We start from the raw sequence: 19711 nt of genomic DNA, 5'->3' as shown, positions 1-19711 counted from the left end.
GTGGCTATGCTGGTGCACTCCAGTGTCATGGTAAACATTAGTATACAGTGGTGTGTGTCTTCTTCAAGGAAGCCTTCATTAATCTTCCTGCCAGCTGAGTGGATCCATGTCTGCTCACTATGTAGATCAATTAAAAGCCGTTCCATTTTGATGCACTTGGTCGGGGATTTTTAAAAGCCCCATTAGTTCAAGTTTGTAAAGTCAGTCTCCTCTTTCTCCCACTGCAGTTTAAAGAAACATGTTTCTTTCTTACTTTATCCTGTCTAAATGAAATTATCTCCACACCTATAATAGTTCACCCCTATTAGCCCCCTCGCTCTCGCTCCATTGTTCTGAAGAAACAGGAGAAAGGAAAAGAGTTTTGATGGCATTACTGTCTTTAAGTGTAGCTGCAGCCATTCAGCTGTTGCTAGAGCAACTCGGTAATAAGGAAGAGATTTTTAGGTAACGAATAGTCTCTAGTGACAAAGGAGATTTATTATAACATCTGCGGGGGGCATATATTCTATTTTCTTGTCAGCTTTTTAGACCTAAACCAATGAGACCAATCACAGAGCAGATATTTACAATAATGTCTTTTAAAAGATATGATTATAGATTGTATGTAGAGATAGGTACAAGATAGAACTTCTTATTTATAATGTTGTATTACTTTTGAGTTGTGATCTGGCTGCTGTCCCTAGTTGACATTTGTTCCATATAGATGTATTCAGAAATATGAACTTCAGATAGCGATTTCACAATCTTGTGCTAAAAATATTAGTTGATTAATCCATTATTTAATAACAATTTAGACAACTGATTAATCATTTAAGTCCTCTATCAAGTATAACTTTCCAAAGTTAACACACACACAACGAAAAAAACAATAATGGATGGAAGAAAAAAGAAAGAGAGATCATACATACTTGGGGTCTTTGACAAGCAGCCTTGCTATGAAGTCTTTGGCCAGGACGCTGGTGTTGCTGAAGAACTCCTCGTCAAACGTGTAATCCACGGCCGACACGTTGGCCAGAGTCTCCTGCTTGTTGTCACCCAGGAAGGGGGACGCACCACTCAGACTGCAAGATGGGGGCCAGGGTTAACAATAAGGTTAGAGGTGTGAACGCTGACTGTTGTTTAACAGAGACAATGAGGACAACACAGTCAAACACACAGTTTTGAAAATATAAACACACTGTAAAGTAATATGAATTTAATATATTTCTTTTTTGACTGCATGTTAAGCTCCACATGTCTGCTTTAATCAACTCAACAACTTCAGTTCCAGCAACCTAATCCACTTTAACAACAGTAGCGCTCTCTCATCATCTAACTTGTATCAGTGGGTCTTGCAATCACAAGGAAAGGGAATACATTGATTCAAACACCAACTCACCCGCTACTGATTAGCCTTGGCCCTCGAAACCGAAACTGGGACCTTACTACTCGTGGATGTGGGAATGTGATTACGGAGCCGTGTAGATTACAGTGACTCATTAGTCAAGCCTTGCTATCAAACTGAAGTATTTGGTGTGTTAGTCAAACACAGGAAAGCCAGTTGGCCGGCTCTCAGTCCCACTGAATATGCGAGGGGGTTTTTGAGCTGGGTGCAGGAATTTTAACACACCTCTTAATTGAATGCGTGCATAAAAATGAGCAGATGTACTGAGGGGATAACATGCGCACCAGCACAAAACAAAAGCACGTTTTAATGGATAAACCAAGATAGAGTACAGCACACACACAGGGCTGTAGCAGTCATGTGTGTTGATGAGGTCTCTAAGAGCTCAGGCAGTTAAACCAAACACCGGTCTCTGGCCTTGCCTTCTCCACTGAAACCACTCCAGCTCGTCAGCACCAGCCGCTAATTAACATGCCAGCTGGGACAGACATGGAGGTGGTGCGGTTGAAGCTCAAGTTGAGTGGAAATGTATGAATTTATCGACTGTATAAAGGTGCAGCTGCTCACAACAAACAAGTAATTAAGTCAATTATTCACCAAGCAAGCAGGAAAGTGTTAAGTCAGGATTCTGTGGTGACATTTTATCCATCCTGTATTCCCAAAATGCAACTTAAAGATGCAGTATGTACAATTTTTTATGCTGAAACAGACCCGTCTTACAAACTGCAACCCAAATTAGGGTAGTTATTATCGTCACTCACTGATTCACCACACTTAGCCAAATGATTTCAGGTTACATTATCTCAAACAAGTGAAGTCTTTCAAACTCTCAAAAATGGAAACAGTACTGCAGTATCTTTAGCTAATTCTTCGTAATGGAGCTTTTTGTGCATCTTTCATTGCAGCGAAGCAATCGGCTCATCACTCATGCAGAAAACTCCCATTTAGAGTTTGGAGATGGTCCCAAAAATCACCCCAAATCGTTTAATTATTCCTGGCCACTTCCCCCCCATCACATTGTTTTTTTTACAATAGGAGATGAGCAGTAAGTGCACCTCACTGTTCAGCTATGATAATAGGCAGTGAACGATCTATTTTCTACCTTGCCATGCAGAGCTGTGACAGCTGTGGGGGTGGACAGCATGAACAAAGATCGTGTGTGTACGGTAGAGTGTGTTCATGTAATGTAGAGACAGAATGATGCATCATTTTAGCAGCATCTACATATTACTCTTCGAAAAAGAAGAGTGTAATGTTTGCAGCTAATGTTGCAAAAACTTAATTTAATGACTACCAGCTGAAACTGATAAACACGTCAAATACGCCTGCTGTTAACTTTCCAGCAGTGGGAAAGGGTTTATGCCTTTGTGTCCTGCTGCATGTAATGATCTTATTCCTGCCTAAGCCAAGACACTATAACTGGTTACAGTTAGTCAAAAACTCTGCATATTGCTCTCAAATCACCCCAGTTCAGATGTCAGTACACTGGCTTCTGATTAAATTTAGGATTCAATTTAAGATCCTCCTTCTCATCTATAAGGCTGGCTGTGGAAAAATCTCGCCCCAGAATACATTAATGAAATACTTATGCCTTATACCTCTGCCAGGCCCTTCAGGTGCTCTGAATGAGGCCAGCTAGTTATACCTTGTTCAAGACTGAAAACAAGAAGGGGACTGCACATTTACTGTCCTGGGTCCCAAGCTGTGGAACGGTCTCCCTCTGGGAGTCATGTCAGCAACCTGTCATGGGTGTTTTAAGTCACAGCTGAAGAGCCATGTACACTATTTTGATTTGTGATTCGTTCTTTAAACCTTTTATCCTTTGTAGCCTAGGTTTTAAAAAGGTGCTATATAAACAAAATTTTACTTGCTTAGTTACTTATGGTATTATGTAAAGATGAGATAACATTTGTGCTACAAGTTTTGTGCACATATTTTATGTTTGGCCTTGTGTAGGTGTCTCTCTGAAGGATAACGGTGTGTGGGAGCTCAGAAAACCGGGTATAAAAGAGAGGAGGACAGCATCATCAAGAGAACAACAGCGGTTGATCTGTGGGTCGCCAAGGGCATGAACTTTTCTCTCGCTGCTGAATTAAACTGTGCTGACATGTCTGCAGACGGCTGCTTCAAGAACACTCGCTAGTTCAATGAAAGCCCTTGGCTATAGAAAACAAAGATGTTTTAAAGATCAGTTTGTTAACTGAATTACAGGAAAATTGGCCATACAGGTGAAACATATTAACTTATGGCATTCATTTTGAGACCTCGGTGTAAGAGCCTCTGCAGTAGTCTGGCTATCGCTGATTTGATGAAACAGTGAGTTGTAGCTACAGATTGTGATATAATCAGGGCTAATGTTCTGAGGTCACATCACATTCATTAACTGCATAACGTGCCAACAAGATCAAAGAAGACAGCTAGCTACACTAACCTCTAGCAGCCTAAACAGTGCACTTTTTAAGAGTTAATTATTTTAGCTTTTTATTGAAAAATGTACCTCAGGAAGCATTTTCATAGCCATCAACATTGCAAGAAGAACTTACTGTAAATTGTTGCAGTGGAAAATTAATGTAATTAATGGTGCTGTGAAATTGCTGCTAGACCACCCTGTTAATACAAGTATCTGCCTCCAACAGTTTTTTGACTGCAGTGAAAAAGTTGTCTTTAAAAGCTTAAATGCTAACAAGCATGGAAATAATTACATATTTTTCAATAACATTTGACTTTTGCAACCACCACTGGAATCTAATTCTTTAAATATACAATACTATTAATATTATGTATCCTAATCTTTATCAGTGGAAGTTTATTTAGAATTCAAATGTCAACATTATAAATGAAGCCTACACTCAAATGCACTGAAAATGCAGTTTTAATATGCCTGACAGTCCTTGCTGCAGGCTATTACATTATTCACAACAAACAGCATACATTACAGCAAACTGACCGACAGAGAGGTCGAAGGGCAGCCAGTAACCCTCTTTACGTCTCAACAAACATTCTGACTGACTGTCATGTTGAGTGAATGACGACGCCCTGGGGTTTGTAAATACATGTCAACAGAAAAGGTGAAGGAGGTTGTTGTAAAAACTCTGCGATGATGCGTGTTTTTGATTCATACGTGTTTCAAATTTCACATCATCACTGGTGTCATCTCAGATACTTACAGGATGTAGGTTATCACACCAACACTCCTGAGGGGAGGCAGGGAGAAAGAGAGAACGACGACACATTTTTAACATCAAATAATTAAGAGCAGATGTGCATTTTGACAGCAGTGCATCATGGAAAACTCAAGCTTACTTAACAGCAGATGCTCTTCAGAAATAGGAACAAATGCAAACAGCATTTGTACACAATGCTCATTGCAGAGCAGACAGAGTTTTTATTTACTCACCACATGTCTGCCTCCAGGCCCAGAGGTTCATAGTTGACTACTTCTGGAGCTGTGAGGCAAATGCACAAAACAGAAGTTTTTTCCTATTCCGGTCAACACGCCAACAACACACACACACAACACACAACACACAACACACACACACACTAACTTTACCTTTGATTAAATTTTCTCTCATTATTTTCTCTTCCTTCCCTTACTAATTAATTTACTTCTTTTCTACCTGCAATGCCTTTTTGATAAGTTTAGCTTGAGCGTGTTATTTCATTCTGTTGGGTTCACAAATTTCTTTGTTTCTTTAGAGGTGTTGTTGTTTTATAAGCCACTGTTTCACACCTGCAGGAACTGTGATTATCTCTTTCTTTTCTAATGTCAGATACGTGAATAATTAACAGTGAATCAGTACATTCATTTCTAATGAAATTTAAACAAAACAGGTTTGAAATAGGAATTATGTTGGTGAGAAGACCCTCAGACAAAAATGGACCCCCTTTCCCCATGACACTAACATAAAGTTTTAAGTTGCTATTATTCTTTGTCTTTTGGGGGGTTATCAGACTTTAAGTACTGAAACTACGGGTTCCTTTATACGATGGCTTTGGGGGATGTAAATAGCAAGTTTAATATTGCCTTAGAGTCAGCTGTGGGCTGCAACTTGAGGCACATTTTTAAGCCTATATCTGTCTAGAGTTCAGCAAATTGGCACCATTGAAAATACGCCGAATAAGCAGTTGTTTACAATGTACCCATGTACGTACAGACGATATCGCTTGGTTACTATGATACTGAAGAAAATTTAAAAACATGATCATTCTTAGGCCCATTCTGCTCTCTCTCTTTTTCAATTTTTATTTCTAAACAGATTCATGGAAATGTATTCACATTGAACAGAGACAATAATATCATCTGGAAGTGCAAGTCACACTCAATCTATAAATATGCATCATGCCTGCATCCTCAATTTTGACTAAGTAAAGGCTCAGAGAAGGAGTATGGCTTCAATGCAAATTACAGATATTTGACACTTAATGATTTATAGTACCTCAACCACATGCTGGAGAGGCAAATGAAAAAGCAAGACTCATAATTTATATTTGCTATGAATTTACGATGCACATTTCCTAAATCATTAAATTTTTTGTACCTGATGAATTTCAGAGCTGTAAGGACTGTTTTCCAGCATCGGCTATCCAAATCATGATTTCGGCTTTCTGCCACTTCATCTTTATTTAGACCGTTTGACTGCTACCACCCTGCTGAACTGGGAACAGGTTCTGATTTTAGCCTGGATGAGGCTGGTAGTGGGCACTAGAGTTGGGCAGGGGGAGACTTGGGAGTGTTGGTGGGCAGTCTGGGCAAAGGGGTAGGTGAAGGGAGATGGGACGAAGCCAGCGATGTGTGTGTGTGTTTGTGTTGGCAAGAGGGAGCAGTTCTGATAATCTCCAGTCTATTATCAGGTCTCTCTCACTTAGTCCCTATGGCACAGTTGGCACCTGCTCTCACAATACGCAACCCCTGGGATAAAGCCAGGGAAACAGGGTGGTGCAGTGAATCTGTGTGTGTTTGTGTACATACAGTAGAGAAAGGATGGAGAACATATTTGTGCAAACTCATCAGCAGCAGAATCTGTTCAACAAGACATCAAACTAGACGGGGAAGAAGAAAATAAGGAAGGATGAAAGACATGATTCTTCAAAGAAATACTGACCGACAAACTCTGGAGTTCCAAAAATGTTCTTAAAATCATTGCCAAAATCTATCTTGTGGGCCAGCCCAAAGTCAATGATCTTGATGCGCGGGTGAGGCACTGAGCGGCTCAGCAGCATGATGTTCTCCGGCTAGAAAGGAAGCAAATGAGAGACTGTTAAAAAGGTGAGACGGAAATAGAAAGAGGAGATAGACAGTAGAGACAGAGGCAGAGACCAAACTCTACTGACCCTTTCTTTCTTTTTTTTTTCATGATGATTCCAATGAGGAACAAATATAATGCTCACAGAGAATTAGAGGATGAACATCCCCTAAATTCCCAACGCAGGCCACAAACTAAGTGTAAACAAGGCAGCGAGCGGCAGAGTCAGACACAAATCCAGGAACAGGCTGGCAGGAAGGAGGCTCATCAGCCATGGAAATCCCATGCAAAACACGAGTAAAAACCTCTCGAGGAAGTGGGAGAAAGGAAAGGACGGCAAAGATGCGCTTTAAGCAAAGCCAAACAACAGAAAGCCGGACATTCCTAAGGACACAATGCCTCTTTTAGACGAAGCCATCTTCCCTCCAAACCTCATCCTTTCAGACTGACTATGAGCCGAGCTTGAGGATTTAGTCTGGAAAGGAACAAGAACAGATTGGCTGTGGGCAGCAGTGGTAACAGGAGGCGCTGAGAAAATACAATCAAACTCCAGCTCAGCTCGTTGGTTTTGTTCTCTGCTCTGTAAACATTAATATGCTTATGCTAATGCTGGAATGGAGGATCATGATATCAAGTGTGGGTTACAAACTGTTTTAGTTCTCTGTCTGGATAGATTGAATAACTTTAAAAAGTGGGAATTTCACTGAGGAAGCATGGCCACTTGTACTGCGAGCTCGATAAGCATGTTTGCAGCAGACATGTTTCCCCACAGATTTCTCCATGACATAATGACAGTCAGAAGGATTAGAGCATCAATCAGAGTATTAGTAAACAATGATACAGTAAAAGACTGAAGATCAAGAATTTTTACAAGCTAGGTCACACTGTTCCAAGTGTGTTCCATTGAAACAGCTGACTTTGAATCATTTGGGTCCTTCAGTTCAGATACAAATTGCATTTTAGATGACTGGTGATGAGCCAGACATCATTAGTCTGTCCTGCCCCACATACAGTATTAAGCTCTTGAGCCTAATAAGTACATTGATTGGCAATATTACTGTCTCCGTAGGATTGATTTCACTCTAAAAAGGAAATTATTTTCTGAAGACTGCCTTTTTCAGTCAGGCAGTCACATTTTTAACTGTGTAATGTCAGTGTAAAAGGGTCAGAGAGAACATTTGGGTTGCTTTTATTATTATTTTATTATTACCCTCAATGTCATTGGCTACTAATGCTGTCATGGTATGCTTATGGCTGCACAATATCCACATAAAAAGTGATATAAATCATCTTGAACGAAACTTGTAAAAGTGTCTTTTAAATGGTGTCAAACACGAGAAAAAAAGATGTTATCAGAATAAGGGTTAATATAGCAAATGAAGACACTGAACTTCCACCCTTTGGAGTGAAATACTGCAGTATTGCAGAAAGTAATTCAACTAAAACAAATGATGTCTTAATCTGAGCCACTGCTAGACAGTGAATAACAGCAGCTAATATCCAAAGCGGAGGCTGCAGTGGTTAGTAAAAGCTCCAGCATTGATCAGAAGTGACTGGCTGGGCACAGAGGTTATTATTTTCTGCAGACCTGGAGGCTGAATGTCCTGAACTCAGATGTATGACCTGTGAAGATTGTTCTGTAAGTGGAGGAGTCGGTCTGGGCTGTTTATTCTGAAGACGCCATATGTGCAGCTGTAAGTGGACAACTGATCAATGATATGGATTGAGATTTAAGTAAATAATGCAACAATACACCAAACAGAGGCAGAACTTCCTGTAGTTTATGGTGTGTCTGTGCTGTTTGGCTGGGAGTACACTATGACCTTTAATCTTTTTCCTTCAGGAGTTTTAAACTACACACGCTCCATGATAAAAAGGAAAATCTAAAAATAAGCAAAAACATATTAGTCACTGTAATTAGCCTCAGATACATTGGCTCCAAAAACACAGATACAAAGAGAAACTGATATAAAAAGGAGAGGTCCAATGGAGGCCAGCTGATGCAAAAAAAAAGAATAACATATTGCTGCAAATGCAGTTCTCCAGTGAGCTGGCATTTAGGTAAATGATTGTGAACTACTCCATGAGGACTGAACAACAGGCAGCACTTTACTGTGACCTCTGATAAGAGGGACACATTTGGGGGCTTTTATCCTGCATATGTGCCAGAGGACTCTCTTAAAAGAAAATATCCAACTATGTCGTCCAAATGTAACATGACATTGTTACGAGTCGCCGTCATTATCATCTGTGTCCTAAGTGTTTTCATGGAAATTTCACAATCATCAGAAGAGTGAATCTAAAAATTTAAATTTATTTTGTTTTGCTTCTCATTTTGAGGACATTATCAAGACTAATCACTTGAAAAGTCTTATTTGCATTTGTTGACCCGGCTGAAACAAAGGATCTATGAACGACAAACGCACAAGTTTAGTCTCTATCTCTACTAAATACTAGTATATGTAACATACTCATTTGCACAATATAACTTTTTGCAGTTAGTGTACAAGAAGTCAATGCACAGTGCTCTTCTGTTTACAGAAAGTCAGGCAACAGATTTCAAACTGCGACCTTGGGATGCCACTGTCAATTCAACTTTACAAAGAGAAAGCACAACAAATGACTTTCTTTAAAGACATTCACAATAGCAGAACAGGTAAAGCACAGGTGTAAATAATAAAACGGCTGAATTTCATGTAGCTGCTTCAGTTTATGGTCCTAGTATTGTGCAAGTTTGCTCTCTTTCATGGTTTACTGAGACACTTGAATAGAACATTACTACTATGAAAAGTCAAAATGTCTGTGTGCATTACATTGTGGGACAGCAGTGTCCCCAACAGCACACTAAAAATCAAATAGATTAAGCATGTGTACTGACTTTTCAGCTTATACTTGACAACAACTTTCTGTATAAATTATTCTGCTGGTTTTTTCTCAATCATTTTGTCAATATCAGAAAATACTGATTACATTATAATTTCCTAGAGGCCATGGCATCTTCAGATTATTTGTTTTACTATCAGTCCAAAACTGTGAGTCCTCACATTTGAGAAGCTGGAGCTGGACAGTTTAACACTTTTATTTGTCTTTTTTTTTTTTTTTTTTAAGGACGGTGCGCTCAAAACCTGCTTAGCATTAGTATGTGGGATTGGATTGAGACAGAGGTTTATAGTATATTATCATTGTGTGCAACACACTCTGATGAAATGGACAATATCTCAAACACTTGCTGTGCGCCAGCTGGGAATACATGACTGTCTTTAGTTAATCCAATACCTTAAGGTCAAAGTGAGCAATTTGTTTCGAGTGCAGGTAGAAGACTCCATCCAGGATCTGCTTGAGGAACTGAGTGGCTTCCTCCTCGCTCAGCGACTCCTTCTCCGCCAGGAAGTCAAAGAGCTCGCCACCGGCCACGCTGGACGAGGAGAGAAAAAGAAGGAGAGAATTAAAATGTGAGATGTCTCAGACCAGAGCCAGCTACAAATCCCTGCTTAACAGAGCTCAGCTGATGTAATCTAATCATCCTGGTGCATTAGAGCGTGACCAATTTACACATCCCAAGCACATTTTAACCAGCACTGTTTAAATGGTGAAAAACCTCCACTAAAAAATAACAAAGGGGAGGATATAGAGAAGGGATAATGCCTCCTAAATATTGTTCGGATTAGTAAAGTTTAAGCATCAATATCTGGCTAGTTTTGGGCAAAGGAGATTCAACACTTTGCTTGCTACTAATCACTGTCAAGACATTGCCCAACAGTTTATCTATTGAAACTTCTAAAGCTCGGTATGGGTGCATTTCAAATTTAGAAGTGAAGACCATTCAATAAAACCACGGCGCGATTCAGCACTTAAAGGGAGAAAAGACAAGAAGAGACGGAGGATTTGTCATGGTCACAGCATGATAACATGAGTGAAAACCTGCAGCGAGGAGAAGTGTGATAAAGAGAGCAGAAGAGAGAGGAAGAGTGCAGATAACTATAATTACCGCCATTCTTATCCAGTCGTTAAGTGTTCACTCAGCGATACACACGTGTGTTTGTCTTACAGTATATGTGAGTATATGTCACAGTTAAATTACTTTGATTTTAGTATTCAATTCTCCATATTACAATTTCCATTTATTTAACCGTTACTACCATTTCATTATGATGTATTATATAACATGTGACATAGAAAATGTTTTACTTTTATGTTGCTGTACAAAAATTACCACCAATTAAAGTTTTCTCAAATCTATGTGCAGAAATGGAAACACACAGAGACACACACACACAGAGACACACACACACACACACACACACACACACACACACAGAGACACACACACACACACAGAGACACACACACACACACACACACACACACACACACACACACACACACACCACTCCTTCCTTCAGGGAGGAAACACCCGACCAGCTGCACAGCTGGGATCCCCACCCCCTCCTCCCACCAAACACCCACTCTACATCTCGGATGTTTATTTCATCATCTGCTTCATTGGTTAACCGGGTGTAAACGTGCACTCACAGACAGGAGAGGAGAGAAGGTCTCTGCCTGAACATGTCACCTCTGCCTTTTTTTTGGTACAGGTTGGTCAATGTTTTACGCCAAAGGACAGTTACTGTCACGGCTGTATTTACCCAGAGTTCAGTAGGAGGAGAAAAGGATGTGGAGGACAAAAGGGCACAGTATGAAGCCAGATATTTTTAGCATCCACATGTAAGTTGTTGTTGTTGTTTTACCTGCCCAGGGGTGGAAAAACTAAAACATATCATTATGTCACACCACCAGCTTTGAATGCTAACTGTAATGTACAGACAGTCGATGTTCTGGTGTTGTAATTTATACTATGAACTACAGCTGAACTGAAATTATTAACTTTTCAAAAATTCTACATAAAGCAGGCAAACTTTTATCTTTTATCATCTCCTCCAGTAGATGACCTTTTAATAAAATAACCCCCAGAGACAAATTCTCCCAGCATTTACCACTTTATAAGTTATAGTGTCAGACGACTCAGACCCCCTCAGTCACAACTCTCAGTCAAGTCCATTACAAAAGTCTCAGGCAGAAAAAATAGTTAATGAATGTCTCAACATTGTCCTCTTTTGTGTGAACTGTCAACAGCCATAGAGCATTAATGGTACAAGCTTGGCTTTAACACTGAGTCATCGCCTGCCTACTGCAATAGGATAACACTCCCTAAACAAAACATGATCCCATTAATTCATAAACCCTGATTTTAAGCCATTAATACAGTGGAGTGGGGGTCCCGCCGTCAGGACTTCTATCCATTACAAAAAGTCGGTCCTGGTTCTACTAAAAATGCGCAAGCACCCATACCCGGTCAAAGGCATGTGTCATCATTTACTGTTTACCTCACAGGCATCAAGGTAGAGGTGAATATAGTCTGCTGTGACAACAAACAATCCAATACAGGAAGTATGGACGCCTGTGTGATGTCTTGGCTTTAAATAAAAGTCAAACTTTACTTCGTGGTTCATATTTCATCTTCTATCAGTTCCCCATCTCAACATGCCCACACAAACACAGCCTGACTGACACGACAATGACAAACATCCCGTGATAAGAGTTCCTTGGGAGGAAATCTTCTCAAATGGCTGTCACTGGCTCAGATTGCATCTTTCAGGGAGTGCTTGACAAGAATAAGTGAGGAAATTCATGGGCTAAATCACTGTGACAGACCGCTCTGAAGATTGAAAGTCAAAGTCTCCACAGACCAGAATGGAAGCCAATATAGATAATTGTAGATAATTAATTTTTTTTCCTTCATTGCTTATTAGATATTTGCTTGATATCTTTGGACATTTACCTCACAGAATCATCCAAACTTTCACGCTTGTGTAATACATTTTCAAACCAAAATGGAGTATGAACCACTATATTAGGCCCGATTCCCCCTATCATGAAACAGCTCGGGGAGTGTAACGGAGCCAGGTCCAGCAAGAGGTTGATTACACAAAAAGCTATTATTTAAACTTAACTTGACACAATTTTAACAATGCAGTGTAGAAATGAGCAATACCATCAGTCAGAGCAAAGCTTGAATGTGTGAGATACAGTATGTGCTGTGGAGGTGTTAGATGGAGCCAAACTGAGCAATACAAGGATGGATGCCAGCTGGAAGAGAGGCAGTGCTAACGGGCCATTCTTACACAGGCATTGATGACCGTCCCAAGTGAGATGTTTGGGTCTGACAGCCCCCCCAACTCCATCCCCCAAAAAAACAGTAGTAATAAACCAACACCATCCCCCCCCGGCTGTTGTGAGCATCACCGCCAACCAGTGACAAGCTGCTTCTATAATCGTTACAACCTCTTAGGATTAATGGCTTCAATTCAGGACAAATCTGACATGAAAACATTGACAGTTCATAAATGATCAAATAATCCATTACTCAGTGAAATGAATGTTTTCTTGTTCCTGTTAACCTTTGTTCTGGGAGAAGAATATTTGCTCTTACCAGCAGCTGTTGGTTATAACGTCAGCAGTGATAGCACTTTTCGCAGCTACATTTTCTCTGACATCTAAAATGGAATCCTTCACAAATCCACTTCTACATCTTCTGATTAACTTAAAAGAAAAGATAATCGATAATCTAATAGGCTGATTACCAGCGGTGGCATTACCAGACACTGAAAACTGTCTGCTCTTAAGCAAGTGTGTTTAACTGGATACATTTTCAATTTTAGACTGGACGTTGAAAATAAAGACTTAAGCACCATTGTGCAACTGAACAGCATATTTCTGTACACAAATGTAGGCAGAAAATTGACTGAATTGGGTTATTATATGAAATGGGACCAGATTTTACTGTTTGAAACTGAAACTTAAGGGCCCAGAAAGTTGTGCATTAATCAAATCAGGAGCAGGAAGGCTTCATGTCGATGCCAGTTGGAACAATGGCACTTGTTTTGTGTTTTGGGAATGAGGAAACATTAGAACAATGTTTGAGACAAAGAAAACACCAAGTTTGTAGATGTGCTTACGGACAGCTTGCTAAAATTTCTAAATTTTAATTCTGTGTTGTCGAGAACGTCATTAAAATGAATAATAAGTCTGCATTATCAATATCATTTATGCATTATATTTTAAGAACTTTAAACTACCATTTTGTAAAACAAAGATAAATGATAAAAGCTAATGCCGTTCATTAAAGACTGTTGTCACTGTTATTTTTAAGTTTAAGAATTCTCTACTGAAGCATTTAATCAAGCATTAAAAATATTTAGATATTATTTCCAGCCTCAGTGACCTGCTCTACCAGTTTACTATATCAGGCTGGAAATGAGCCATTGACTTATTATTCACACACAAGCTGTACCATGGGCCTGAACAGGTTTTGTGCTTATTATTTCTTCCTTGCAATTGTATCATTGGTCAGGAATGTTGTCCAGCAACTGCAGCTCTCAACATTATACTCATTACCGGCTGTAAGGTGACCTACTAATGGAGGTGTACTCTATACTGCTTTTGTGCTTATTTTTTCTGAATAAGTGTGTCAGCTGGATACTTGTAATGTAAACATAAATGATCTTATAGTGCTCGGAGTTCCATGTAACCTGGTAAAACTGGTCTAACCGGTGCTTAGTGAAAAAAAAGTGTCCTTGAGCAACACAACGCCTCTAGCAGGTTACAGCTACAGTCACAGCTTATAATCAGTCTACCCTGACTACTGGTTTCTATGAGGACTTGTGATCGCCATCTGACAATCATTTTAGTTTTGAAAAACTATACGTAGGTTTTTTTTAAGGCTTTGACGGGAGCTTTTCAGTGTTTGAAATAACAACCCTGTTGATGTCTGGCATGAGACTTACAATCTTTAAGAGAAAGGAAGGAAGGCCCAATTCAAACACCTATACAAGTAATTAAAAGTCAAGATATTGTCGCCTCTACAGCTTCAATTTTGACCATCCTTTTTTAAAATTTGGCTCTTAAAAGTCTCTCAGTTGTATGGAAATGCAATACTAAATCACTGGAGTGCCCACTTTGTAAACTGAACTGTAAGACAAAGTTACCCTGATGAGACTATAGGACTATGATCATTTTGAATTTCATACTTTAAAGACCATAATAATTAGAAAATGAAGGGTTATTCTCAACTGATTTATATGTCTCACTATATTTGCAGATAGTAGCTTTAATCCTAAATGACATTTTGTCATCTGTCTTGTATCAAGCAGGTAACATGATGGCAACATGTGTTTGTTTGCATTAGCAACATCCTTTATGTAAGTTATGATTTCTTTCCCAATACATTTTAGGAACCTTATTATACCATTTTGTGAATAAAAAAATCTAAATTTTGCCCACTTACAATGAGTACAAAAAAATAAAAGAACCACTCACAGCTCCAGGATCAGGATGACCTCTGCCTTGTTTTCAAAGACCTCGTGGAGCATGATGATGTTTGGGTGCTGGATCTCCTTCAGGATGTTCACCTCACGCTCTATGTCCTCCCTCGTGACCCCTCGTCGACTCGACTTGCTGCGCCGCTTCTTGATGAATTTGGCGGCAAACTCCACACCTAGACTCCTGTGCCGACATCTTCTGACCACAGCAAACTGACCGCTGGGGATGGGAGAAGAGGGGATTGTCAAAAGTGCATATAGCCTTTAAACATCAAGACTAAATCATCTGCCAACAAGCACCTCTAAAGCTCACTAATTAATACATTACATCTGTTCCACCCCCCCGTTTCCAGTCTTAATGCTAAGCGAACCGGCTGCTGGCTACTGAGACATATTTTCCAGTAGTATCACTTTTGTCACGTAATTCTCTGCAAGACGGTAAATAAGTGAATTTCTCAACTATTCCTTAAACATTTTAACATCTGTTAAATTACTGTTATAGTCACATTATTGTTAGGACAGTGAAGAAATCATGACTAACACTCATCTACACAACGATGTCAGCAAAGAATTACAATTAATTTCAAAATGACACATTTTCAAACTAAGTTTACACATAGGTCCATTAAAAATAGGTAAATGACTAGATGCAATATATACAGAAACCAGAATATAATGGCAAATAATGACAGTAAACAAAACAAACTGATAAAATGAACAAAAGACAATAGAGATGTGTCACAAAAATAGTCAGCCAGCTGCTAGGACACTAAGGTTCAATTGTTCCCACAAGGTTCACCACTTTACCAATACACTAAAAAGCTTTTGGCCATATCTGTATGTATCAGTTGGTAAGTGGTAAACACTGAGCCATCTAAGACAAAAAGGAGTGGCTGGGATTATAAGGCATTAAAAACAGTTGAAACAGCTAATGGCAGCTTTAATTAATAACTGGCTGATGCATCCTGGCCAACACTGCCTAGAAACTGAAATAGCAATGACTGCTGAATAGACACTACTATGCATTCAAATCCAACATCAGATCAACTTTTGGAGGCATTTCAGAGACGTTCTCCAATATCATAACCCAATTTACATATATAATGTGACCATCCATCCTTTTTTCCTCTTTTGATCCCCAAGTCTGTCTCTGATTTACAGAAGAAGGAGTGAGCCAAGTGAGACCGAATCACTATATGCAGCGCATCCCTACAGAGTACAAAAAGAACACCTGCCTTCACCCTCAGCAACCCCTCGTCATCAGTTTGACAACAGAGTGTAAATTATAGCCAGGCAGCACAACTCTCAGTGTCAGCAGCACACCGATAAGAATCACAGCTCAGCACAACATCAACACAGCTGATAAACGTCCAAGCAGTAATCCTACGCCCCACACACCAGAAACTAGTTTCAGAAGAAAGCAAAGACCTTTACTGCTTCTATAAAAAGCATTATTTACTACGATGCAGTTCTTTAAACCATGTCTCTGTCAGAATATTAGTATTTTGTACAGTTTGAACTTTAGCTGGGTACAAACAGTTATCAGTTTAATATGTTAAGTTTCCTTTTATATGAAGTAACAGAGGTTTACCATCAAGATTTAAAATGAAACTCTCTGGAGTGACTGAGGCTAAACAGTCAATATATTTTCTGGGTTTTTTCCAAGGTAATAAATTCTCAGTAAAGAGATAAATGAGACAGAAATCACACCAGATTTTTTTTACCTCCACAGTTCAAATTCCCATACCTGTTGAAAAACGTACATTTTGACAGGATTGAGTGCTTATCATTGCTATGTTTATATAATGTACCGGTTACAGAAGTACCTACATCCTCACCAACAAATATAAGTTGTGAAATATGTATGATTTCTATGATCCAAACCAAATTCCACTTGAACAGACTTGTGTAAATTCAGACCAAGAGATCATTTTAAACCAAACAAATTACAAAAGTTCCCTGGTTCTAGCTTTTTAAATATGGTTTTCATCTTCTGTTATAATAAACTAAAGTTTATTAACTAACTAGAGTTTTATACTGTTGGTTGAAAAAAAAGAAAACAACAACTATGAAGTTGTTGAAGAGTTTTCACTATTATTCTGTCCAGCTGTTGTTTCCTTTACAGTGTTAACAGGCTGCAGCAGAGATGGTCCTCGATAAATGGTGAAAAAAAAAAAAAACCTGAAATGCACACATAAGCACTTGTACTGTCTAGGCAATCCAAATGTGGTGAGCCTGCGTGACATTTTGGCATGAAAAATTACTCTATATAAACAACACAGGAGTTGTTATGGAAATTCCTCCATCATGTTGCCATGTGGCATTGTTACTGAACGCAAGCTATCTGACTGGATAACGCTGACTCCACTGTCACTCGACCAAAACACCGCCACAAAAACCACTTGGGGAAGCAAGGACACTTGGCTGAGGGCTGTTGACGCCTCCGCCGATTGTGCCTCCTCACGGCCCTGGCAATCATGAAGCACTTAGTGTACCAAACACCCACAGAGGGAGGAAGAGAACATGGGAGTAGGGGGTGATAGAAAGAAGAGTGAGAGAAAATGAGAGAGTGCTACATTCTGTCTCGTTTTTTTTTTAGATTTCCATGCAGATTTACAGCAGAGAGGAAGCTATCTGGCAAAAGCTTCCTCTGCCTTGGCAATTATTATTTTTTAAATGGCCACACTCATACTGACTTACACTGTCCTGCCAAGACTAGAGTGCAGAGTAGTGAGGAAACAGTATAGTGATTTAGCTATACGTTCCCACTCTAATCCTCTACAATGTGTCTCCCAATATGATGAGTAAATACAGGATCCAGACTACAGCACTGCCAGCTGCAGAGGAGCTTTAAAGGAAAAATTATGTAAGGCAACAACAAACTCCCTCAGGGAGTATCAGTGACAAAAACATTGCCCTGTTCTAGCCCGCAGCTATAGTGTGTCCCATGGGCCGATTCAGTGGCGTCTGAAGCCATATCCACATTCACGTGGATACATCTGTTTAGAACTTCTGCATCCATGTTAACAGTTTCAGACGATCGTAAAAGTTTGCTGATTACACTAGGACTATAACAATTAGTCAATAATCGATCTCAAATTAAAATGTACGACACAGCCAATGCGATAGCTTCCTCCATTTTGGACTCTCTAGTTCAGTTTCCTCAAAAGTAAACAGTCAAAATGGTTGCATGTAACAGTTCACCAAAGTTAATATCTACACAAAAGCACTGCACAAAGTCCTTCACTTCCATTAGTGAATCCATTGATCGCCTTGATTCCCTTTGAAATAAATTATTTTGATCTGAAATTGCTTTTATAAAGGCTTATGAGACAAGGCCCTAAAGCAAGTTAAAGCTTGAATCAGTTTCCTTTGACTCTCTATAATTGCTTATTTTGTGTTTCAATAAAATCTGTCACAATCTAGTCATTGATATAGAGGTACAACAGCTAAACATTACATTACATTGTATGGACTAAACAATTGGCAAACTAACTAAAGGCAGTGTTTCCTCTAGGATTTTTTTTAGCAGTGGGGGCAGGCCTGTCTGAACAACTGCCCCCCCGTCACGCCGGCAAACGTTTTACGTATGAAACAGAACTGACACTTCGCTGCAACAGACAAGTTGAACGTTGTCCAATTAAAACGGCGGTGGCGTTTTTGGTGGAGCTGTTAGTTTAATAGTCAACTTGGAAGAAAGCAAACGTTTTGACAATAAGCTACATCAACACAACAGTATGTGGAGTTAAACTGGACAGCCCCAATAACCTCTGAATAGTTCTACTTGTTGTTAAATTGCAATGTGAGCGGCAGCCAACGGGGGTGCATTATGTCGGCAGGATAATTTAAAAGGCAACCGTGACCACATTGTGCGTCTGCCCCATTTCTGATACCGTGGCGGCAGAAATTTCACAGCGGTGGGCCGCCGCTCCAAAATCAACATAGAGGAAACGCTGTCAAGCTATCAATTACTTCTAGGGTATGTTGATACTGTTGATTGGCTATATTGAAACACAAAATAAGTAATCACAGGCCTATATCGAGGCAAGAAACAGGTCAAAGGTATAAATTATTAACTACATTAAATGGACATATTTTGAAGGGAACTGATTTGATTCTGACATTTGGAAAATTGTTTGCTGACAAACTGAAATACAAGCTAACTAAAGGGAATGATGTCTCTTTAAGGAAGTGACTTGTCCCACGACTGAGCCAGAGACACGAAGCAGACAATGTGAAGAGGAAGAGAGAGCTGAGGATGAGGGCTTTCTCATGCTAATAGCACTTCCACCCCCATTCAGTCCAGCTTCACCCTGTTGTGGTTCCCACCTCTGTCAGTCAGGTCTCCTTTGCGAAGATACAGGGGACAGAAATATCAAGATTGAATCGGTTTCTTTCAGAGAAATTGACAGAAGAGAATGGACAGCTGTTCAAACACACTGTGTATATGTAATATTACACACACACACACACACACACACACACACACACAATTCAAATGACAGAACACCTGTTACGCACATGCCTGGCCGGGTGAAGCCACAATAAGCCAGTGAGTGAATTATGCATGCAATCGTGCCTCAGGGGATAATCACAAATGACAAATGTGCTGCTGTTAATAAAATTTTGACAGCTAAGGTGATGAGAAATAGATAAATACACAAAAATCATTGTTGGAAAAGGGTAGGCACTGCCAAATATTT

General features: G+C 39.6%; 1 protein-coding gene across 1 annotated transcript in view; it reads right to left on the bottom strand.

The window, feature by feature from the left end:
• The window catches only part of dapk1 (death-associated protein kinase 1), a 73320-nt gene that overhangs the window by 32605 nt on the left and 21004 nt on the right, over positions 1-19711 (bottom strand). Inside the window, exons 3-8 of the mRNA XM_051423013.1 lie at positions 15007-15228; positions 9907-10045; positions 6490-6619; positions 4782-4830; positions 4552-4578; positions 909-1061 (exon numbers count right to left, since the gene is read on the bottom strand). Coding sequence (XP_051278973.1) covers positions 909-1061; positions 4552-4578; positions 4782-4830; positions 6490-6619; positions 9907-10045; positions 15007-15228 — 720 coding nt within the window. The remainder of the gene's footprint in view (positions 1-908; positions 1062-4551; positions 4579-4781; positions 4831-6489; positions 6620-9906; positions 10046-15006; positions 15229-19711) is intronic.

This window comes from Dicentrarchus labrax, unplaced genomic scaffold (genome assembly GCF_905237075.1).
Source record: "Dicentrarchus labrax unplaced genomic scaffold, dlabrax2021, whole genome shotgun sequence".
In the NCBI taxonomy this organism is placed as follows: Eukaryota; Metazoa; Chordata; class Actinopteri; family Moronidae; genus Dicentrarchus; species Dicentrarchus labrax.
Note: the sequence above shows the minus strand (reverse complement) of the source record. Positions and strands in the feature narration are given on the sequence as shown.